The 20,929-nt window shown below is 39.3% G+C and overlaps 1 protein-coding gene and 1 pseudogene across 1 annotated transcript in view; both read left to right on the top strand.

The window, feature by feature from the left end:
* The window catches only part of LOC129528454 (histone-lysine N-methyltransferase 2C-like), a 54,472-nt pseudogene extending 50,494 nt beyond the window's left edge, over positions 1 to 3,978 (top strand).
* Positions 3,781 to 20,929, top strand: part of LOC129528453 (phosphatidylinositol 3,4,5-trisphosphate 3-phosphatase TPTE2-like) — a 39,195-nt gene continuing 22,046 nt past the window's right edge. The window contains exons 1-5 of the mRNA XM_055368848.1: positions 3,781 to 3,923; positions 6,301 to 6,357; positions 7,587 to 7,640; positions 8,178 to 8,231; positions 17,686 to 17,745. Of these exons, the coding sequence (XP_055224823.1) occupies positions 3,781 to 3,923; positions 6,301 to 6,357; positions 7,587 to 7,640; positions 8,178 to 8,231; positions 17,686 to 17,745 (368 nt within the window). The remainder of the gene's footprint in view (positions 3,924 to 6,300; positions 6,358 to 7,586; positions 7,641 to 8,177; positions 8,232 to 17,685; positions 17,746 to 20,929) is intronic.

Here is a 20,929-nt window from a genome sequence, read left to right as displayed (position 1 = left end):
TCACAAGAAGTCTACTTCTTCTTCCTAGCTGAATTGACTAGTAGCTAAAACTTTTAGAAAACTGTTGGATTGCCTGTGTATGAGATTCTACCAGGTTAGGGTATATTAGTTTCTAGGGCTGCTTTAACAAAGTATCACAAACCAAGTGGCTTAAACAAAAATTAATGATCTCATAGTCCTAGGGACTAGAAATCTGAAATTGAGGTTGTCAGTAGGGTTGGCTTTTTATGAAGGCTATAAGGAAGAATCTGTTTGATACCTCTTTGCTAGCTTTTTCTGGTTGCTGGCAATCTTTGGCATTCCTTGGCAGGTAGACTCTTGTCTAGAGTAACTGCAGCTATTTGACCAAAATTGTAAGTCCAAATTGTGTTTGTATCTGAGTAATATGCTTTTATAATTCCCCAGCCCACAGCCAATTGAGTTGATGGTAGTAACCTATGATAGAGCCACCCATGAAATGTGAATGAGAAACAAAGATTTATATACAAGTAAGTGTATATATACATATATACACATAACATACACGCATGCATACACATACACACACAGAAACATAAAACAATGAAAGAGAAAGAGAAGTTGATATTTGTAAAATTCACTGTCAGGCATATCCTTGGAAATACAGAGTATCTTTGACACTATGTCTAAATCTTCTCACTGTAGGATCTATAGATAACCTTCTATTTTTTTTTTTCAGACCAAATTGGATAAAAGAGGATGAAGTCATGAAAGGGATGCTTCTTCCTCTTAGTATATTTGTCACTCTAAGTTAGTAGTATCCAATCCCTTAGGAACCTCTGAGGTTTTCCATTTATGAGACTCTCCTACTACTAGAGTGGGCCAAAGGGAGAGAGAATCCTATATGGAGCAATGGGGAGGTAACAGGTGACAGGGAGGAGTGAAGCACTCAGCAAAAAGAACAGAGTTCATGAAACCGTAATAGGTTCCTCACCTTCTAGAGTTCTACCACCATGTGAGGCTGGTGCTCCAAACCCAAACCCACAATCATTTTGTAGGGAGTTCCTGACTCAGGCCTACAGCTACATGGTCATATCTTCTGGGCAGGAAAGACAGCCATGATGGGTGAAAGTAAAGAAGTGACAGAAGGACTTAGGAATCAAGAATTTAGATGGGGTAAGAGGCATGTTTCCTTACAGACTGCAGTTACATTAGAAATAAATGCCACTGGCCAGGCATGGTGGCTCATATCTGTAATCCCAGCACTTTGGGAGGCCAAGACAGCTAGATCACTGGAGGCCAGGAATTTGAGACAAGCCTGACCAACATGGCAAAACCCTGTCTCTACTAAAAATACAAAAATTAGCCAGGTGTGGTGGTGCATGCCTGTAATCCCATCTACTCAGGAGGCTGAGGAAGGAGAATTGCTTGAACCTGGGAGGCGGAGGTTGCAGTGAGCCAAGATGGTACAACTGCACTCCAGCCTCAGTGAGAGTGAGACTCCACCTAAAAAAAAGGATACACCTAGTTCGAATTAGTGATATACACATGAATATTTAAATGTCAACCAGATAGTACATCGTAGAGTAACTGTAGCTGTTTGATTCAAAAAGTAAGTTTAGAATTACATGTGTGTCCAACTATCTACTTTTATATTCCTTTAGCCTGCATGCAGAATTGACATCAATGACCTATGATAGAACCACCAATGAAATGTGAATTATAAAATATATATACACAAATATTTAAAGAAATATATATGCAGATATACATACTTCTGTCTATCTAGACACACAGGGAGAGAGAGAAAGGGAGAGAAAGAGAAAAGAGAGAGAGAATCGACAGAGAGAAAGATGAAGATTATATGCTTACACTCAGGATCATCTATGGCCATACAGAATGTCTTTTACACTGTTTATAAACCTCCTCACTATAAGCCCTGCAGGCCCCTTATCCAACTTTTTGATTAAATTGGATAAAAAAGGAACAGGGCAAAAAAGGGAAACTTCTTGTTATTGTCTTGTCACCCTTAGTAGCAGGCACATACTTAGGAAAGTCAGATTTTCTGTGTATGAGACATACTAGAGTGGACCAAGGGAAGAAAATCCTATGCAGAGCAACAAGCGAGTAACAGTGGACAGGGAGCAGTGGAGCCCTTAGGGAAAAAAAAACAGAGCTAATGGCCCTGGCAGGGTTCCTCACACCCAGAGCTCTACCACCATGTGAGGCTAACACTGCAAGCCCACACCCATCATCACATTGTATGGGGCAGTTTCTTGACCCTGTGTGAGAGCAGAGAAGACACCTATAATGGCAAAAACAAGGCACTCATGAAGGGATTTTAGTGTCAGGAAATGAGATGGGGTCAAGGGGATTTGTATATAGAAACTGCAGCTGAATTTGAAATAAAGTAAACCACCAAATTCTTAGTTTGTGCTGTATTCAATTGTAAAGAACTAAACATCGCTTGTGAGTAATTCAAACCAGAAAGTGAAGTCCAGGATGTCATATTGGTGTTGGACGATACATATATATATTTAAATTCTGTAGCACTGCCAAGTCTAAATTCAAATCAGTACCCTGGAGTGGAGCTGTCAGTGAACTGTGAGACAGAAATAATATAGAGGCTGGGCGCGGTGGCTCACGCCTGTAATCCCAGCACTTTGGGAGGCCGAGGTGGGTGGATCACGAGGTCAGGAGATCGAGACCATCCTGGCTAACACAGTGAAACCCCATCTCTACTAAAAATACAAAAAATTAGCTGGGTGTGGTGGCGGGTGCCTGTAGTCCCAGCTACTCAGGAGGCTGAGGCAGGAGAATGGCATGAACCCGGGAGGCGGAGCTTGCAGTGAGCCGAGATCCTGCCACTGCACTCCAGCCTGGGCAACAGAGGGAGACTCCCCCTCAAAAAAAGAAAAAAAAGAAAAAGAAAAAGAAATAAATCAATATAGATATAAGGATGTATGAACAAGGGAGGAAACGATTATATACCATTTATATATACCTATATGCATTCATATTAAATCAAGGCATGCACCCACAGGTACTGCAGAGAAATATAAAGGTTGAGATTAGGGAAGTTCCCATTCAAGGGCATTAATGGAAAAACAAAAAACTTTTGACACATGTGTCTGCGTGATCTCACTATAGGATATGAAGGTGACTTTATGTCTTGAATGAATTTAGATAAAAGATGGCCACATAAAAAGAAGAATGATTTTTCTTACTAGTCTGTTTGATACTCTTGAGTAAAAATAAAAAATAATTTTCAGACTGCCTGTATGTGAGACCTTACTATAATGGCTGAGGACAGCAGAGAATCCTCTTTGGAAACAGGAAAGCACAGCAGGGACGGAGAGTAGTGAAGACCTCAGGAGAAGAGAAAAAAGCTAACAACCCTAGAAATGTTTTCGACCCTGCAGAACTCTTCCACAATACAGGGTGGTACTCAAAACCCCAAATACCATCATATTGGATTGTGTCCTTGACTCAGACCTGCAGTTACTTTACCGTACTTGTGGACCAAGAGAGACAATCAAGTGAAGAAGTAATGGAGGGCTTTCGAGGCAGCACATTTAGTGGAATAAGAGGGCTGACTACCTCCACGCAAAAGTTTAGTTTGAAATAACTGCCACCACAAAGGCTGTCACGCATTGGGACTGAGGTCATAATAAAGAGGTTTATTTAAATCTGAAAGCATTACTATTTTCCCCAGCCTAAGATGTTGGTTGCCATCATATAAATCCTCCTTTTTAATAAAAAAAATGACATTTTAGAACCAAATAGTGCTATACACATGAATAGTCAGAACTTAACTGGTTTATGTGCAGAGTAATGAAAGTTAGTTTTACCAGAAAAGTAAATTTTGAATTGTGTCTCCTGTCTGACTGTATTCTTTTGTCATCCTCTAGTCCACCCACAAATGAATTATCAGGAGTGAACCCAGAGGCACGTATAAATGAAAGGTGAGTTATGCATATGTGTGTCTTTATTTATCGAATTATAACTGAGCATAGAAGTATTCACACACACAGGCACATAAACAAATATATCCATCCATCCATCCATGCATCCATCCATACACACTTCTCTCAAACACATCCACTAACAAATCCATGCATACAGTGGAAACATACAACAAGGAGACAGACGGCCGGACATTTGTGGAGTTTATTCTGGGAAGCCTGCGTGGCCATAGAGAGTGGTTTTTAACAGGATTTCCAATTCTTCTCCTCGTAGCCTTTGTAGGTAACATTGCTTCCTTTTCTAACGGAGTGTTATAAAAAGGAGCAGGTCATAGGAGAGCTGCTGCTTCGTATGTTAGTGTATTTGTCACTGTTAGTTCCTAGTAAGCAGCTTCTTAAAGGACTCAGATTTCCTGAGTTTGAGAGCCCACCAGATTGACAGAAAGGAGGAGAAAATCCTGTTTGCAACATGGAGGAGATAGCAGCTGACAAGGAGCAGTGAAGCCCTGGGCAGAAAAGAACAGAGCTAATGGAACATGGACTTGTCCCTCACACTCCAGAGCTCTGTCAACATATGAGGTTGGTGCTAAAACACAAACACAAGCACACCACCTCATTGGATGCAGCCCTTCCTTAGGCCCACAGCTACTTGCCTGTGTCCCATGGACAGGAAAGACTAGCATGATGGGTGAAAGGAAAGACGTGATGGAGAGATCCAGGAAGTGGGCCATAGATGGGATTAGGAGGAGGAATGCCTACACAGTGGAGTCGAATTTAAAAGAAATTCACCCACAAAAGGCTGTCTGTCGTGCATTGGCCAGCTCCAGTGGTACAGAGTTTTGGTGAACTCTTGAGTCAGTGAGTCTTAGATAGATGTGCTGCAATCATATAAAGTATGATGTGTAGGGTAAATGGCATGGTAGATTCCAAAGAACCAAATACACACATGACTTCTGTAAGGGTAAGGCAATTTACAGGTTGAAAAGTAGTTGGAAGGTCGGGTGCGGTGGCTCAGGCCTGTAGTCCTAGCACTTTGGGAGGCCAGGGCGGGTGGATAACGAGATCAGTAGTTCAAGGCCAGCCTGGCCAACATGGTGAAACCCCATCTCTACTAAAAATACAAAATTAGCCGGGTGTGGTGGCGGGCACCTGTAGTCCCTGCTACTCGGGAGGCTGAGGCAGGAGAATTGCTTGAACCCGGGAGGCAGATGTTGCAGTGAGCCGAGATCATGCCACTGCACTCCAGCTTGGGTGACTGAGTGAGACTCTGTCTCAAAAAAACCAAAAACAACAACAACAAACAAAAACAAAAAACCAAAACAAAAGCAGTTGGAATTATTTTGAACTGAAAACCTTAAGTCTAGGAAGTTACATGTTGTCTTAGTATGTACATGTTAACTTCTTTGGCATGGCCCTGTGTGTGAATTGAGAGTACCTTCTAGTAGGCTGGCCAATGCACCATGTGATATCAAGGAATACAGTTATACATGTATCTATGCATATACAAACACATACATACATGCATTCATACACACAAGAGAGACTGAGTAGGGCTATTGAGTGTGACAGGCATCCATGGGAACAAGGAGTTCCCTTGAAACTATTTCTAGAGTCCTCTCAGAATGAGCTTTGTATGCAATATTGTTTTCTTTTTGGATGGAGGTAGGAAAATGGGGAGGAACTCATAGAGGGAGACTTTTTATGTTAGTGTTTGTCACATTACCTTTCTGTGAGAATGAGACTTTCCTAGTAGCATGAACCAAGGGAGAAGCGAATCCTGCTTGCAGGGAGAAGGAGATAGGAGTGGACAAAGATCAGACAAATCCCAGCCAAAACAAAGAACAGAGCTAATAACCCTGGAATTATTTCACCCCCTCCAGAGCTCTACCGTTATGTGAGGCTGACTGCCTTTGCCCATACCCACTCTCACATGGGATGGAGCCCTTGCTTGAGGCCTCCAGCTACTTGGCCGCAACTCTTGGGCAACAAAGAAAACTAGGATGGGTGGAAAGTGAGGAGGTGATTGGAGGTGATAGAGAATGAGGAACTCAAATGGGATTATAAGAAGGGAGACTCAGGAACTAAATTTGAACTAGAATTAAATGCTCTCCAAAAATGCTGTTACACCTTGAGGTGTAGATACCCTTACTTAATCTGCATGCATCGCTATGGTCACAGCCTAAAATGCTCACTGTTGGCATATGAAACCTCATTTCTAATAAAAAGACAAATGCCATCCCAGGTCAATTTAGTGATATACATACATGCGAATAATAAAAGTGTAACTGGGGAATGACACATAGACTAACTGTAGCTATTTGTTGCAAAACATTAGAATTACGCATTGTGTCTGACTCTGACCATATTTGTCCTTTAGTCCCGATCCGACTGACCTGGTGGGAGTCATCATTGGCTCAGCCCCAATGACAGGTGAGTTATAAAAGATGTACACATGACCAGGTGCAATGGTTCACACCTGTAATCTGAGCACTTTGGGAAGCTGAAGCAGGCAGATACCCTGAGGTCGGGTGTTTGAGACCAGGCTGGCAAACATCGTGAAACCCTGTCTCTACTAAAACTACAAGAACTAGCCAGGTGTGGTGGCAGGTGCCTCTAATCCCAGCTACTCAGGAGGCTGAGGCAGGAGAATAGATTGAACCTGGGGAAGTGGAGTTTGCAGTGAGCTGAGAACATGCCGCTGCATTCCACCCTGGGCAGCAGGAGCGAAACTGTTGCAAAAAAGAAAAAAAGAAAAAAAAAAAGATGTACACACACACACAAAACAGTGACAGAGAAAGAGACCGAGATTAGTGGGATTAACTCTCAGATGTGTTCATGATAATACAGTGTTTCTTTCACACAGGTTCTTTATCATCTCACTGTATCATGTATAGATAACTTCCACATTTTTACATTGTTTAGAAAAAAAGAAACTGACTATAGATAGAGGCTTCCATCTGTTACTGTCTTGTCACCCTCAGTAAGTAGCGGGCAAATGCTTTGGAAAAGCAGATTTTTTGTGTACCAGACATACCAGAGTAGGCCCAGGGAAGAGAGAATCCTGTTTGGAGTGAGGAGGAGGTAGGAGTACTTGGGGAACTGTGAAGCCTTCAGCAGAAAGCAACAGAGGTATGAGCCTTAGAGGTGTTCTCCACCCTCCAGAACCCTGCCACCACAGAGGCTGGTGCTCCAAACCTCAAATCACCATCCTATTGGATTGTGCCCCTGTGTCAGACCTCTAGTTACCTGACCCTTTTTGTGGGACATGAGAAACCACCATGCTGGGTGAACATAAGGAGCTAATGGAGGGCCTTTTAAGCAGGACATTGAATGGAATAAGAGGGCTGACTACCTACAAATTGGAGTTGAGTTTGAAATAACTGCCACCACAAAGCTGTCACACATTGGGACTGAGGTCATAATAAAGAGGTTTACTTAAATCGGGAAGCATTACTATTTTCCCCCGCCTAAGATTTTGGTTGTCGCCATATAAATCCTCATTTCTAATAAAGAGGAAAAGACATTCCAGGTTCCAGTAGTGCTATACACATGAATAGTCAGAAATTAATTGGTTTCTGTCTAGAGTAATGAAAGGTAATTTTTCCAAAATATAAATTCAAAATTATGTCTCCTCTCTGACTGTTTTCTCTTATCATCCACTAGTCCACAGACAAGTGAATTTAAAGGAGCAACCGAGGAGGCACCTGCGAAAGAAAGGTGAGTAATAAATAGTTAAAGTCACCTGTCAGCATAAGTGTGCATAGAACTATACACACACAGGCACATGAGCAAGTATACCCCATCCATCCATCCATCCATCCATCCATTCATCCATCCATCCACACGTCTCTTCAACACACTTACACAAACTAATCCATGCACATGATGGAAACATAGACCAAAGAGAAAGGAGACTGGTGGACATTTGTGGAATTTACTCTCAGGAGCCTGCATGGCCATAGAGATTTTTTTTTTTTTTTAACAGAGTTTCCAATTCGTCTCATTGTAGCATTTGTTAGTAACTTTGCATCCTTCTTTGGTGGAGTTCTATAAAAAGGAGCAGGTCATAGGAGATTTGCTTCTTCCTGTGGTGTATTTGCCACCCTTAGTTCCTACTAAGCAGTTTTTTTATGGGACTCAGATTTCTGACAGGAATTCATTGGTTTCTGTCTAGAGTAATAAAAGCTAATTTTCCAAAAAAGTAAATTTAGAATTGCATCTCCTATCTGACTGTATTCTTTTATCATCCTCTAGCCCACACACAAGTGAATTTAAAGGAGCAGCCCTGGTGTCACCTATCAGTGAAAGGTGAGTTATAAATACATGAAGACACACGTATGCATAAGAGTGCATAGAGCTATACACACACGAAGCACATACACAAATATATCCATCCATCTTCATCCATACACACTTTTGTCAACACATTTACACAAACAAACCCATGCAAAAAATGGAAACACAAAACACGGAGACAGATGGACATTTGTGGAATTTACTCTCAGGAGCCTGCATGGCCATACAGAGTGTTTTTTAACAGGGTTTCCAATTCTTCTCATTGTAGCATTTGTAGATAACTTTGCACCTTTTTTTGATGGAGTTGTATAAGGAGGTCAGTTCGTAGGAGAGCTGCTTCTTCCTGTTAGTGTCTTTGTCACCCTCAATTTCTGGTAGGCAATTTTTTAAGGGATTCAGGTTTCCTGAGTTTGAGACCCTACCACAGTGTTCCAAGAAAGGAGAGAATCCTATTTGCAACATGGAGGAGATAGCAGCCAATAAGGAGTAGTGAAGCCCTGGGAAAAAAAGAACGGAGCTAATGGAACGTGGACTTGTCCCACACACTCGAGAGCTCTGTCCACATGTGAGGTTGGTGCCTAGACCCAACCCAAACCCACCACCTCATTGGATGCCGCTTTCCTCAAGTGTGCGGGTACTTCACTGTGTCTTATGGGCAGGAGAGACTAGCATGATCAGTGAAAGGAAGGAGGTGGTGGAGGGTTTTCCCAATCATGTGAAAACCTCTCCTGGAAATAAATCATAAAGGTGTAAGTAATATGGAAAACCTGATTCAAGTTAATTATAGTGTAATGCTCAAGAAACCTTGCAAAATGAATGAGATTTTACAGAAGGAATAAAAGGATTGTGTTTAATCAGTGGCTGATTAAGGAAACATCTAGGTGAGAATTCTTAGCTGCTCATTAAGCAATAGCATGTGAGTTTTGTATGTAGTATTGATTTTTAAGCCAATAAATAAATTTTTAAAAGAATTTATTTTATAGGACGTTGGAGGCATGGGCAAATTAAAACGTATTTCTATTATTATTATTATTTTTTGAGATGAAGTCTCGCTGTTTCCCAAGCTGGCATGCAGCGGCGTGATCTCGGCTCACTGTAACCTCCTTCTCCTGGGTTCAAGCGATTTTCCTGCCTCAGCCTCCTGAGTAGCTGGAACTGCAGTCATGTGCTACCATGCCAGACAAATTTTTTGTATTTTTGGTAGGGACAGGTTTTCACTATATTGGCCAGGCTGGTCTTGAACTCCTGCCCTCGTGATCTACCCGCCTCAGCCTCCCAAACTGCTGGGTTTACAGTCATGAGCCATCAGATTGTATGGAGGCCCTGCCTTGGGTCTGTAGTTACTTAACCCTATCTGAGGGGCAGGAAAGACATCCATGATTGGTGAAGAGTTACTGGTGGTATTTGAACGTGAGAAGGCAGAAAATTACAAGGGCGAGCAAGGTGGGTGTTTACAAACTAAAGTTGATTTTATGTAAATTTTGCCAGAAACAGTAACTTGGGGATTAGGTTTAGGAGTAAAGAAATGTATATAAACTTGATTCATTAAGTTTTTTTCACAGGCTGAAAAATTTCATTACAAACATCTAAAACCTCATTTCCAGAGAAAAATTAAATACCATGTTTCAAATAAATAACTGATTAATGTCCATTTTTCAGGGGAACTAGATTATAAATTGGAGAATAATTATTACTAATTTGTATCAGAAAATTAAGTCTAGGATAACATGTGGAGTCTTGCTATGTTCATTTTTAATCCTTTAGCTATTACCTCATTGAATTAAAAAGAGTAATGTGTGGTAGAGTCATCAATGATGGGTGAGATTTCAAAATACGGAGAGAAAGAAGAGAGGCATATATTAAGATTGGTAAAATTCACTCACAAATGAAGTAATAAAGAACTGCACTTAAATTGTGATTCATTAGTTTGTTTTTTAAGGCCCAAGAGCACCTTTACATAATATAAGGTTTTCTTCTAGGAAAAAATGATATACGCATTGACATATACATTTTCAGAGTTCAGCCAGTTTATAAATGTAGAGCAATTGTACATAATTTCAGCCAGAAAAGTATGTCTCTGAAGTCACTTGACCTGCAGTGTACATTTTTAATCGTTAGCACTGGCCCGGATAAAATGACATCAGTAGTCTTTCACTAATTTGATATATATTTGATATAACTCACCTTTCAATGGTGGTGTCATTGAAAACTACTGACATTATTAATTTGGGTCAGTGCTAAAGGATCTATCTACACACACACACACACAACACACATGTATGTGTGTGTGTGTATATATACAGATATATCTTTTAGCTATATATGTAATATATATAGATATATAAATATGTATTTGTGTGTATATAGATATACATATATCTATATACATATGTCTACATATGTATATAGATACACATATCTATATACATGTCTACATATGTGCATATTTAAATGTGTGTATATATATCTATATATACATATCTATATGTAGATATATTCTTTAGCACTGACCCAAATTAATAACATCAGTAGTCATATATATCGTTTAATATATATATGAGCATGTGTGTGTATATATATGTAAACATATATGTATATATCCTTTAGCATATATATGTATATATACACATATATAGTTTATATATACATATATGTGTGTGTATATGCAGGTATATCTTGTTTTATTGTGCTTTATTTTATTGCCCCTCAGATATTACTTTTTTGTAAACTGAAGGTTTGTAGCAACCCTACATTGAGCAAGTCTCCTGGTTTCATTTTTCCAACAGCGTGTTCTCACTTTGTGTCTCTTGTCACATTTTAATAATTCTTGCAATATTCCAAACTTTTTATTATCATATCTGTTATGGTGATCTGTGATCAGTGATCTTTGATGTTACTATTGTAATTGTTTTGGGGCAACACGAACCATGTCCATATTAAGATGACAAGCCTAATCAATGACATGTTTGTTGTGACTGCTCCACTGACTAGCCATTCCCCCATCTTTCTCCTTCTCCTTGGGCCTCCCTATTCCCTGAGACACAACAATATTGAAAGTAGGCCATTTAATAAGCCTATGATGGTCTCTGAGTGTCCTAGTGAAGGGAAGAGTCACATGTCTCTCACTTTAAACCAAAAGCTAGAAATGATTGTGAGGAAGGCTAGACTTCTTGCACCATTTCAGCCAAGTTGTGAATGTAAAACAAAAACAAAAACAAAACAAAACAGAAAAGCCAAAAAACTTCTTGAAGAAAATTAAGACTGCTACTCCAGTGAACATACAAATGTTGAGAAAGAAAAACAGTCTGATTGCTAATATGGAGAATGTTGTAGTGGTCTGGATAAAGGATCAAACCAGCCACAGCATTCCCTTAAGCCAAAGCGTAATCCAGGACAAGGTCCTCACTCTCTTTGATTCAGTGAAGCCTGGGAGAGGTAAGGAAGCTGCAGAAGAAAAGCTTGACGCTAAAAGGTTTGTTCATGAGGTTTAAGGAAAGAAGCCATCTCTATCACATAGAAGTGCAAAGTAAACAGCCAGTGCCGATGCAGAAGCAGCAGCAAGTTATCCAGAAGATCTAGGTGAGATAACTGATGAATGTGGCCAAACTAAACAACACATTTTCAATGTAGACAAGATAGCCTTTTATTGGAAGAAGATGCCATCTAGGACTTTTATATTTAGAGAGGAGAAGTCAATGCATGGTTTCAAATCTTCAAAGCACAGGCCAATTCTCTTGTTAGGGGCTAATGAAGCTGGTGACTTTAAGTTGAAGCCAACAATCATTGACTATTCTGAAAATCCTGGGGCCCTTACGAATTATGCTAAATCAAGCAAGATGGGTGACTAGAGATGTCTGGTGCTCATCTCCCCTACAAGAAAGAACCGAGGCAAGAAATAAACATCTAAGATTTGATTAGAGTATCAAAGGGATAGTCCTGGAGTGCAGCAAAGGAGTGGAGACACATCTGTGGTGACTGAAAGTTGCCATAGTACGGAAGCACTCAGCCTGTGCAGCCCCTTCTGTCCCATCTGGATTGAATTGGCCCAGAGACAGGAGGGACTTCTCATTGCAGGGTGAAGGTAGGCAGAAGATCCCCACCAGCCCCACTGCCATCACAAACACAAAGTCTTTACAACAAGAGAATCTCACAGTCTTTGCAAGACCTCAGGCCAGTTTGGAGTATTGCCAAGGATTCACACAGCTGCATGTCCTGGACTAGGAGTACAAGGTGAAGACTTCCCACCCCCAGAGACTTAAGCTGCAGCAACACAGCACCATCTTGAGAACAGAGTCATCTCTTGAGTGTGCCCTCCTCTGGGGGCCAGTAGTCACTGTGCCTCTCCAGCACTGGAGCTTTATCTTCAGTACACCAAGCCCACATGGGTGGGTTAAAGCCACAATCCCAGCTGTGTGGAGGTTGGTCCCAGGACTGGCTGTAACTCAAGTAATGCAGAGTAGGGAAATCAACCGCCACCACCACACTTCCAGACAGAGGAATAATCTGCAGTCCCATCCAGGGTAAATTCACTCTTAAGACAGCCAAACCACTACATGCCCTCTCCCAAGTGGGAGAGGCCCCTAAGCCTCTGAGCAGCTGATACACCCGCAGGTCAACAAAGTGACTATGAGCCCATGCTCAGGATCTGAGAAACAGCCTTGCGGGCCCCATCAACCACAGACATGCTGCTGGCGTGCCCAGTAGCCCTCTGCTTTTAATAAGGGCCTGAGAAACAGTCCCACAGGCTGCCCCCAGCAGGCACACCACCAAGTGGGCCTTGCACCTGTGTCTCAGACCTGAGAGACAAGCAACTGTGTATGCCCAAGTCTCAGGGCTGAGAAGCAACCCTGGGAGCTTACTCAGGCCAACTAAGCAGCCACATACCTATGTCCCAGCTTGAGGAACAGCCCTTTAGGCCACCCCCCACAGAAACACTCCCAGGCCAACTAAGCAGCTGTGCAACCTTGGATGAGCCTGAGAAATACTCCTGTATCCATTCCCGGCAGATGCACCTCCAGACCAGCCAATCAGCCATGAATGCCCATGTCCTGGACCTAAGAAAGAGCTCCATGGGCTACTCCCAGAAGACATGCCCTTACGCCAGCTGAGCAGCCTCCTGTCCACATCCTGGCTCATAGAAGCAGTCCCCAGGGCTTCCCCTGGCAGGCGCCACCCAGGCCAGCTGAGCAGCAGTGTGCCCACATCCTGAGCTAGAATAGCTCTATGGACTACCCCCAGCAGACACACATCTAGGACAGCTGAGAAGTCATTTGACTGTATCCCAGGCCTGAGAAACACCCCTCTTGGCCAGCCCTGGCAAAGATACCTTCAGTCCATCTTAGCAGCTATGCACCTATATATTTGGCCCATGAGTTTCCCCCAGCAGACTGCCCCCAGGCCAGATGAGCAGCTGTGTACCCACATACCAGTTATGGGAAACAGCCCTTCAGGCCACTCCTGGAGTGCATGCTTCCAGGCCAGGCAAACAGCTGTGTGCCTGCATCCTGGGCCTGAGACACTGTCCTGCAAAGCACATCTGGAAGTCATGCCCTGGTTGAGCAACTGCATCCCCATGCTCCTGGCTAGAGTGATGGCACCATGGCCAGCGGCATAAAGCCATACTCCAAGTTTTCTGACCCACTGTATGCCTGCACACACCCTTACCCTGAGAAACAGCCCAGTGAGCCCACCCCTGGCAAGGCTGCACCACCATCACTACAAACTTCCTTAACCTAGGCCACTGAGTAACTTGCAAATGTTACTAGTGTGGATCACAGCTGAATAAACTACATGGAGACTACACTTACTGCATCCATGTAGAACCAAGGCCGGTATACCCCAGTGAACTGACATCCAAGACCCATTCATACAAATTAATTCATACAAGTAAACCTACTCCATAAAATTGGAAAAGGTGACTTTTTCACCAGATGCATAGAAATCAATTTAGAAACACAGCAACCATGAAAATGCAAGAAAACATGTCACCTACAAAGGGAAATAATAATTATCCAGTAATAGAACCCGATCATAAACATATGATGTGACAGAAAAAAGAATAATCTTAAGGAAACTCAGTGAGATGTAAGGTAATACAGATGGACAAGTCAATGAAATCAGGTGAAAGAGAAATTCAGTAAAGATACAGATATCATAAAAATAACCAAACAGAAGCCCTAAAAGCTAAACAGTTCAATGGATGAAATGAAAAAATACAATCAATGGCTTTACAGACAAGAACAAGCAGAAGAAATAATTTCTGAACTTGAAGACAAGTCTTTTGAAATAACACAGACAGGCAAAAAAGGATAAAAAAGAATGAAAAAAGCCTACAGGATTTATGGGACACCATTAATTTGATCAAATATTCATATTATGGGCATTCCAGAAGGAAAAGTGTAGAGAAAATATGAGGAAAACATATTTAATAAAATAGCATAAAACTTCCTAACTCTTGAGAGAGAGCTAGACATCTAGTTCCAGGAAGATCAAAGAACCCCAAATACATTCAACCCAGACATTATAGTCAAATTGTGAAAAATCAAAAGACAAAGATTTTTTAAAATAGCAAAAGAAAAGTAACACACTTATAATGGAATCCCCATTAGACTAACAGCTGATTTCCCAGTGGAAACCTTAGGCTAGAAGAGAATGGGATGATACATTCAAAGTTCTGAAAGAAAAAAATCTTTCAGCCAAGAATATTATAGCCAGCACAGCTATCCTTTACAAATGAAGAAGACATAAAATCTGTCATAGATAAACAAAAACCAAGATAATTCATCACCACTAGACCAACATTACAAGAAATGCCCAAGGGAGTCTTACATCTGGAAGTAAAAAGATGATAACCACCATCATGAAAACATGCAAAACTTTAAAAGTCACTGTTAGAGTCAATACATAAAGGAGAAAGAGAAAGGAATGAAACCTTATCACTACAGAAAACTACCCAACTTCAAAAGTAAACAGGAAGAAAGGAATAAAACATATACAAAACAACCAGAAAACAATAAAACGTTGGAAGTAACTCCTCACCTACCAATAATAACTTTGAATGTTAATAGATTAAATACCCCATGAAGGATATAGACTTACTGAGTGGATTAAAAAATAAGACCCAACTATATTTTATCTAAAAGAAACTCACTTTACCGGTATAGAAACACATAGACTGATAATAAAGGGATGGAAAAAGATATCCTATGCAAATGGGAGCCCAAAGTGAGCAGGGATAGCTATACTTGTATCAGACAAAACAGAGTTCAAGTTAAAAACCATAAAAATTGACAAACAAGAGTATTATGTAATAATAAAGGGTTCAATTCAGCAAGAAATATAATTGTAATATGTGTATAATTGTAAATATGTATGCACTCAAACACCAGAGCACCTAGATATATAAAGCGAATATTACTAGATCTAAAGAGGGAGATAGACCCCATTACAATAAGAGTTGGGCACTTCCGTATCCCACTCTCAGCATTGGACAAATCATCTAGACAGAAAATCAACAAAGAAACATCAGACTTAAACTCCACCATAGACCAAATGGACATAAATAACAAACATATACAGAACATCTCACCTAACAGCTCCAGAATACACATTCTTTTCATCAGCACATGAAACATTATCCAAGATAGACTGTATGTTAGGCTACAAAACAAGTCTCAAGAAATTTTTAAAAATTGAAATTCTATCAGGTATCTTATCTTACCACAATGGAATAAAACTAGACATTCATAACAAGAGGAACATTCAAAACTATACAGACATATGGAAATTAAACAACATGCCCTTGAGTTACAGTGAGTGAAGAAAGAAATTAAGAATGAAATTTAAGAATTCCTTGAAACAAATGTAACTAGAAACACAGTATACCAAAACAGGGGACGCAGCAAAAGCAGTTATTAAGAAATATGTTTTTAGCTTCATCCGTGTCCCTACAAAGGACATGAACTCATCATTTTTTCAGCAAACTGTCGCAAGGACAAAACACCAAACATCACATGTTCTCACTCATAGGTGGGAATTGAACAATGAGAACACTCGGACACAGGAAGGGGGACATCACACACTGGGGCCTGTTGTTGGGTAGGGGGAGGGGGGAGGGATAGCATTAGGAGATATACCTAATGTAAATGACGAGTTAATGGGCGCAGCACACCAACATGGCACATGTATACATGTGTAACAAACCTGCACATTGTGCACATGTACCCTAGAACTTAAAGTATAAAAAAAAAAGTATATTTTTAGCAATAAATGCCTGGATCAAAAAAACTAGAAAACTTTCAAATAAACCACTGAAAAATTCTACCTCAAGAAACTAGAATAGTAAGAACAAACCAAACCCCAAATTATTAAAAGGAAATAAATAATGAAGACCAAACAGAAATAAACAAATTTGAGGCAAAAATTACAAAAGGTTAACAACGAAAAGGTTTAAAAAATATCAACAAACCATTATCTAGACTAATTAAGAAAAAGGGAAGACCCAAATAAGTAAAATCAGAAACAAAAAAAGAGACCGCATAACAGATAATGACAGAAATAAAAATAATTATTAGAGACTATTATGAGCAACTCTACAATAAATTTGAAAACCTAGAGGAGGTGGACAAAATCCTTGACCCATACGACCTACCAAGACTAAACCAAGAAGAAATAGAAAACCTGAACAGACCAAAAACAAGTAATGAGATTAAATCAGTAATAAAAAGGCTTTCAACAAAGTCCAGGACCTGATGGCTTCACCACTTAATCCTCACTTGTGAAAGGAAGAGCCATTTGCTACAGCTAACTTCATTGTTGTCCTATTTTAAGAAATTGTCTCAGCCACTCCGACCATTGGCAACCACCACTCTGATCAGTCAGCAGCCATGAACATGGAGGCAACGCCCTCCACCAGCAAAAGGTGATCATTAGCATTTTTTAACCAATAAAGTAGTTTTTAATTAAGGTATACACATAAGTTTTTTGAACATAATGCCATTGTAAACTTAACAGGCTACAGTGTAGGGTAAACATAACTTTCATATGCACAGGGAACCCAAAACATTTGTGTGAGTTGCTTAATGCAGTTTTTGCTTCATTGCAGTGGTCTGGAATGAAACCCACAATGTCTTTGAGATATGTCTATACACATATTATTTATATATTATATATCCATATACATATTCTTTTATATATCTTTATATACATATATATAGAAAGAGACAGAGAGAGAAAAGAAGATAAAAATATGCAAAATTCAGTGTTGGGAGTATCCATGAGGAAAGAGTTTCTGGTTAATGATTGTAATTTTCTTTCTTAAATATTAGGTCTTCCAGTGAGCTAAGTCATGTTTACTATATCCTTTAGATTCATGGGATTCTTGTTATTCAAATATATTTTTATCACTATTTTGTGTAGCAAATATCTAATGATATATTTTTGCTTTTTTTTTTTTTGGTGGCTAAAGTGTGTTAGCACGACTTTCCAAGTTTGAAGTTGAAGATGCTGAAAATGTTGCTTCATATGAGTAAGTCAGTTTGAAGTTTGAAAGGAGGGAGCCATTGATGGATCTCTTACCTTTAGTTAAACAGGGCTTCCGCTGAGGCAAGAAGGAAAAAGGGAAACTATGGAAAGATATCAAAATGTATGGGTGGGAGGGTACACCGTATTTACTCCAGTTGAATTCTTAGACAAGTATTATTTTGAAAAAAAAATTCCATCCATTCAGAAATAAATGTTCTTCTAGCTTGAAAATGTAAAAAGTATTCTTAGAGGAAATTAATTCCATTAAAAGTTTTTTTAAAAAAAAACAGGAATGCAGAATGCTACTTAACTCATCAATAGTGAACGTTTCTCATTTTTACTGGATATGGTGTGATTCCCAATTTTGTACATTTTGCCTATGAGCAAATAGTATTGATAGCAAAAGCAAACATATTTTGCTGACTAAGACCTCTTTATGCTCATTGGGATTTTATTCTTATTTGTTTCTAATCTCACTAGAGTACTTCCTGTTGCACTGACCTGAAGGCATTTTATCATGTACTCACTGTAATGAAACAATACATTCTTAAACTGGCCTGTGTCTGAACTGCAGACATATTCAGGAGATTTTTCTTCTGCTTCTTTCTTGCCCAGTTGTATAACCATTCACCAGCTTGTGTCAATGCTGGAGAGGAAGTACTGCCATAGAGGAAGTTAACTCACCATGGTTGTAAGCTGTTGGTGACTAAACAAAGATTGGAAACAAAGAGGGCAAATAAAAATAGTTCTTCAAATTACCCTGAATTTGCCACTGAATTAAACTGTGTGTCTGCAGATTAGCTATACGTTTTCTGTAATGGAGCTGCCCAGGGCTGAAACAAAATTAGACCAATTAAGCAAGGCAAGCATTTCCTTCTTTCCCCACTCCAAACAAAATAAAGCAGGTTTTCATTTTATTTTATTTTTAAATTACAAAGTCTCATTACATAGATATAGGAGGAATTTGCAGTAGTCCCTGTGAGAAATGCTGGTGTTTCATAACAGGGGAATGATATTGGATTTATAGTAAAAGCTGGAATCAGTGCTTGGCTTTGCCATCATATATTCATTCACCTGATACTCAGCAAGTCACTAACCCTCTTTAACTTTCAGATTATTCAAATGTAAACTGGCTATTATGCAATCCATGTATTGGATATTGTATTTAAAAAATTAGTAATAAAATGAAAATAACATGCAAAAATACTTTGAAAACTCTGTAGTTCTGTAAATAGGTTTTATTCTAAAAGCTAAAAATAACGTAAGAGTTCATTAAGGAAAATCTGAAAATACAATCAACAAATCTACCCACATTTAGTCATTCTTAAACTTTGATGCATGCACTTCTAAGTTCTTTAAGCATACACTTTTTTTGTTTACAGATATGAGACCATACTTATTCTTTTGCAAATAACCTTATTAATGACATCATGGCTATATTTTTTGTTAATATATATTCATGTGCACTTACAACATTATTTGTAACAGTTGTGTGATATTTCATGGTGTAGATGTGCTATAATTCATTTAATAGTCAGATATTGCTGAACAATTCAGTTTTTTACAAGTTTTTAACTTACAAAAATGAATATATTTGAGGCTAAATCTCCGTATATTGTTGGTTATTTGCTTGTCATAAATTCTCAGAAGTGGAAATTCTGTGTCAAAGGGAATGATTGTGACGCTATTGATATTGATATATGCTTTAACATCAAGATGCAAAGTGTACATTTCTCCCCTCCCACACTTAACACTAGCCATCATTGATTTCTCTGATATTAGTAAATATATTTGTTCTAATGCACGTTCTTTGACACACCTTCATTTATCCTTTTCTGTCTTTGGACTGAAAAGTTAAATCTATTGATCCTTTTTCTATTTTATGTAATATAAGCAATTTCTCCCAGGTTGTCTTGCTTTTCACTACATAAAAGCATTTAATCCTCATGTAATCAAATGTATCTGTACTTTTCTTTGTGATTTTGCCTTTAATGTTATTCTCAGAAAGTCCTTCTCACCCCAAGATTTTAAATATATCCACCAAAATTTCTGTTTTGAATTTATTTTCTTCATTTAAATAAAATATCTGCCCTGAATTTACTTTGTCTTAAGGTATAAAGTGTAGAAATTTACTTTTCTCCTAAGTGACTCATAATTTTTTCAGCATGAACATGTCATCCCTCTGTATTGTCCTTACCCTGTTTTAGTGATCTAGAGTGAGCAGGAAGACCAGAGTCACTACAGTGTTTCTCGTGCTTTGCATCATGGCCACCTCCCTACCCCCAGAGTCTGCACAAGAGAAAAATGTGTCCAGTGGGGGAGATAGCACCTGCCTTCAATACAAATCCCATTTCATTAAACACGGTCTTGTTAGTGTCATGTAGCTTCCACCTTCTATTGATAAAAAATGAGTCATGTTCATAGTTAATATTTGTGCTTTTAATTCAACTTTGATATTATTGGAACTTTCAGTGTATTAAGGTTTAGTATCTCATATCTTTTTTTCTCTCTTTTTTTTTTTTTTTGAGCCGGAGTCTTGCTCTGTCACCAGGCTGGAGTGCAGTGGCTCCACTCAGCTCACTGCAACCTCCGCTTCCCAGGTTCAAGCGATTCTCCTGCTTCAGCCTCCTGAGTAGCTGGGACTACAGGCATGCACCACCACGCCCAGCTAATTTTTTGTATTTTTAGTAGAGATGGAGTTTCACCATATTGGCCAGGTTGGTCTCGATCTCTTGACCTCATGATCCACCCACCTTGGCCACCCAAAGTGCTGGGATTACAGGCATGAGCCACCGCGCCTGGCCTCTATCTCTTTATTTTTGAATTGCCATTTAAATTTAGTTTTTGTCTTTCGTGTATAGCATGTAATGCCTTTAATTTCAAAGTTATCTGAGAGTATTTCTCAATATGCAATATGAGAGTAATATGTTTGTATTTATGATTTCTGGTACGTTTGGTTTTATTTATCATCTTTTTCTTTATTAAAAATACTTTGATATTTTCTTTGTAAATTTGTCTATGTTTTGCTATTAATTGATTTGTTTTTATCCCTTGCATTTTTTGTTGATATGCAAGTCAGAAGCCCATTTCTAGTCTATCAATGTTTATATTTAAATGTTTAGAAAACATAATTATACCATTTTTCCATCAATATCGAGAATAAAACTGGACTTGTACCTGTGAAAGAT

The sequence above is a fragment of the Gorilla gorilla genome, chromosome 17 (assembly GCF_029281585.2).
Source record: "Gorilla gorilla gorilla isolate KB3781 chromosome 17, NHGRI_mGorGor1-v2.1_pri, whole genome shotgun sequence".
Classification (NCBI taxonomy): domain Eukaryota; kingdom Metazoa; phylum Chordata; class Mammalia; order Primates; family Hominidae; genus Gorilla; species Gorilla gorilla.
This window is presented reverse-complemented; position numbering and strand designations above follow the sequence as displayed.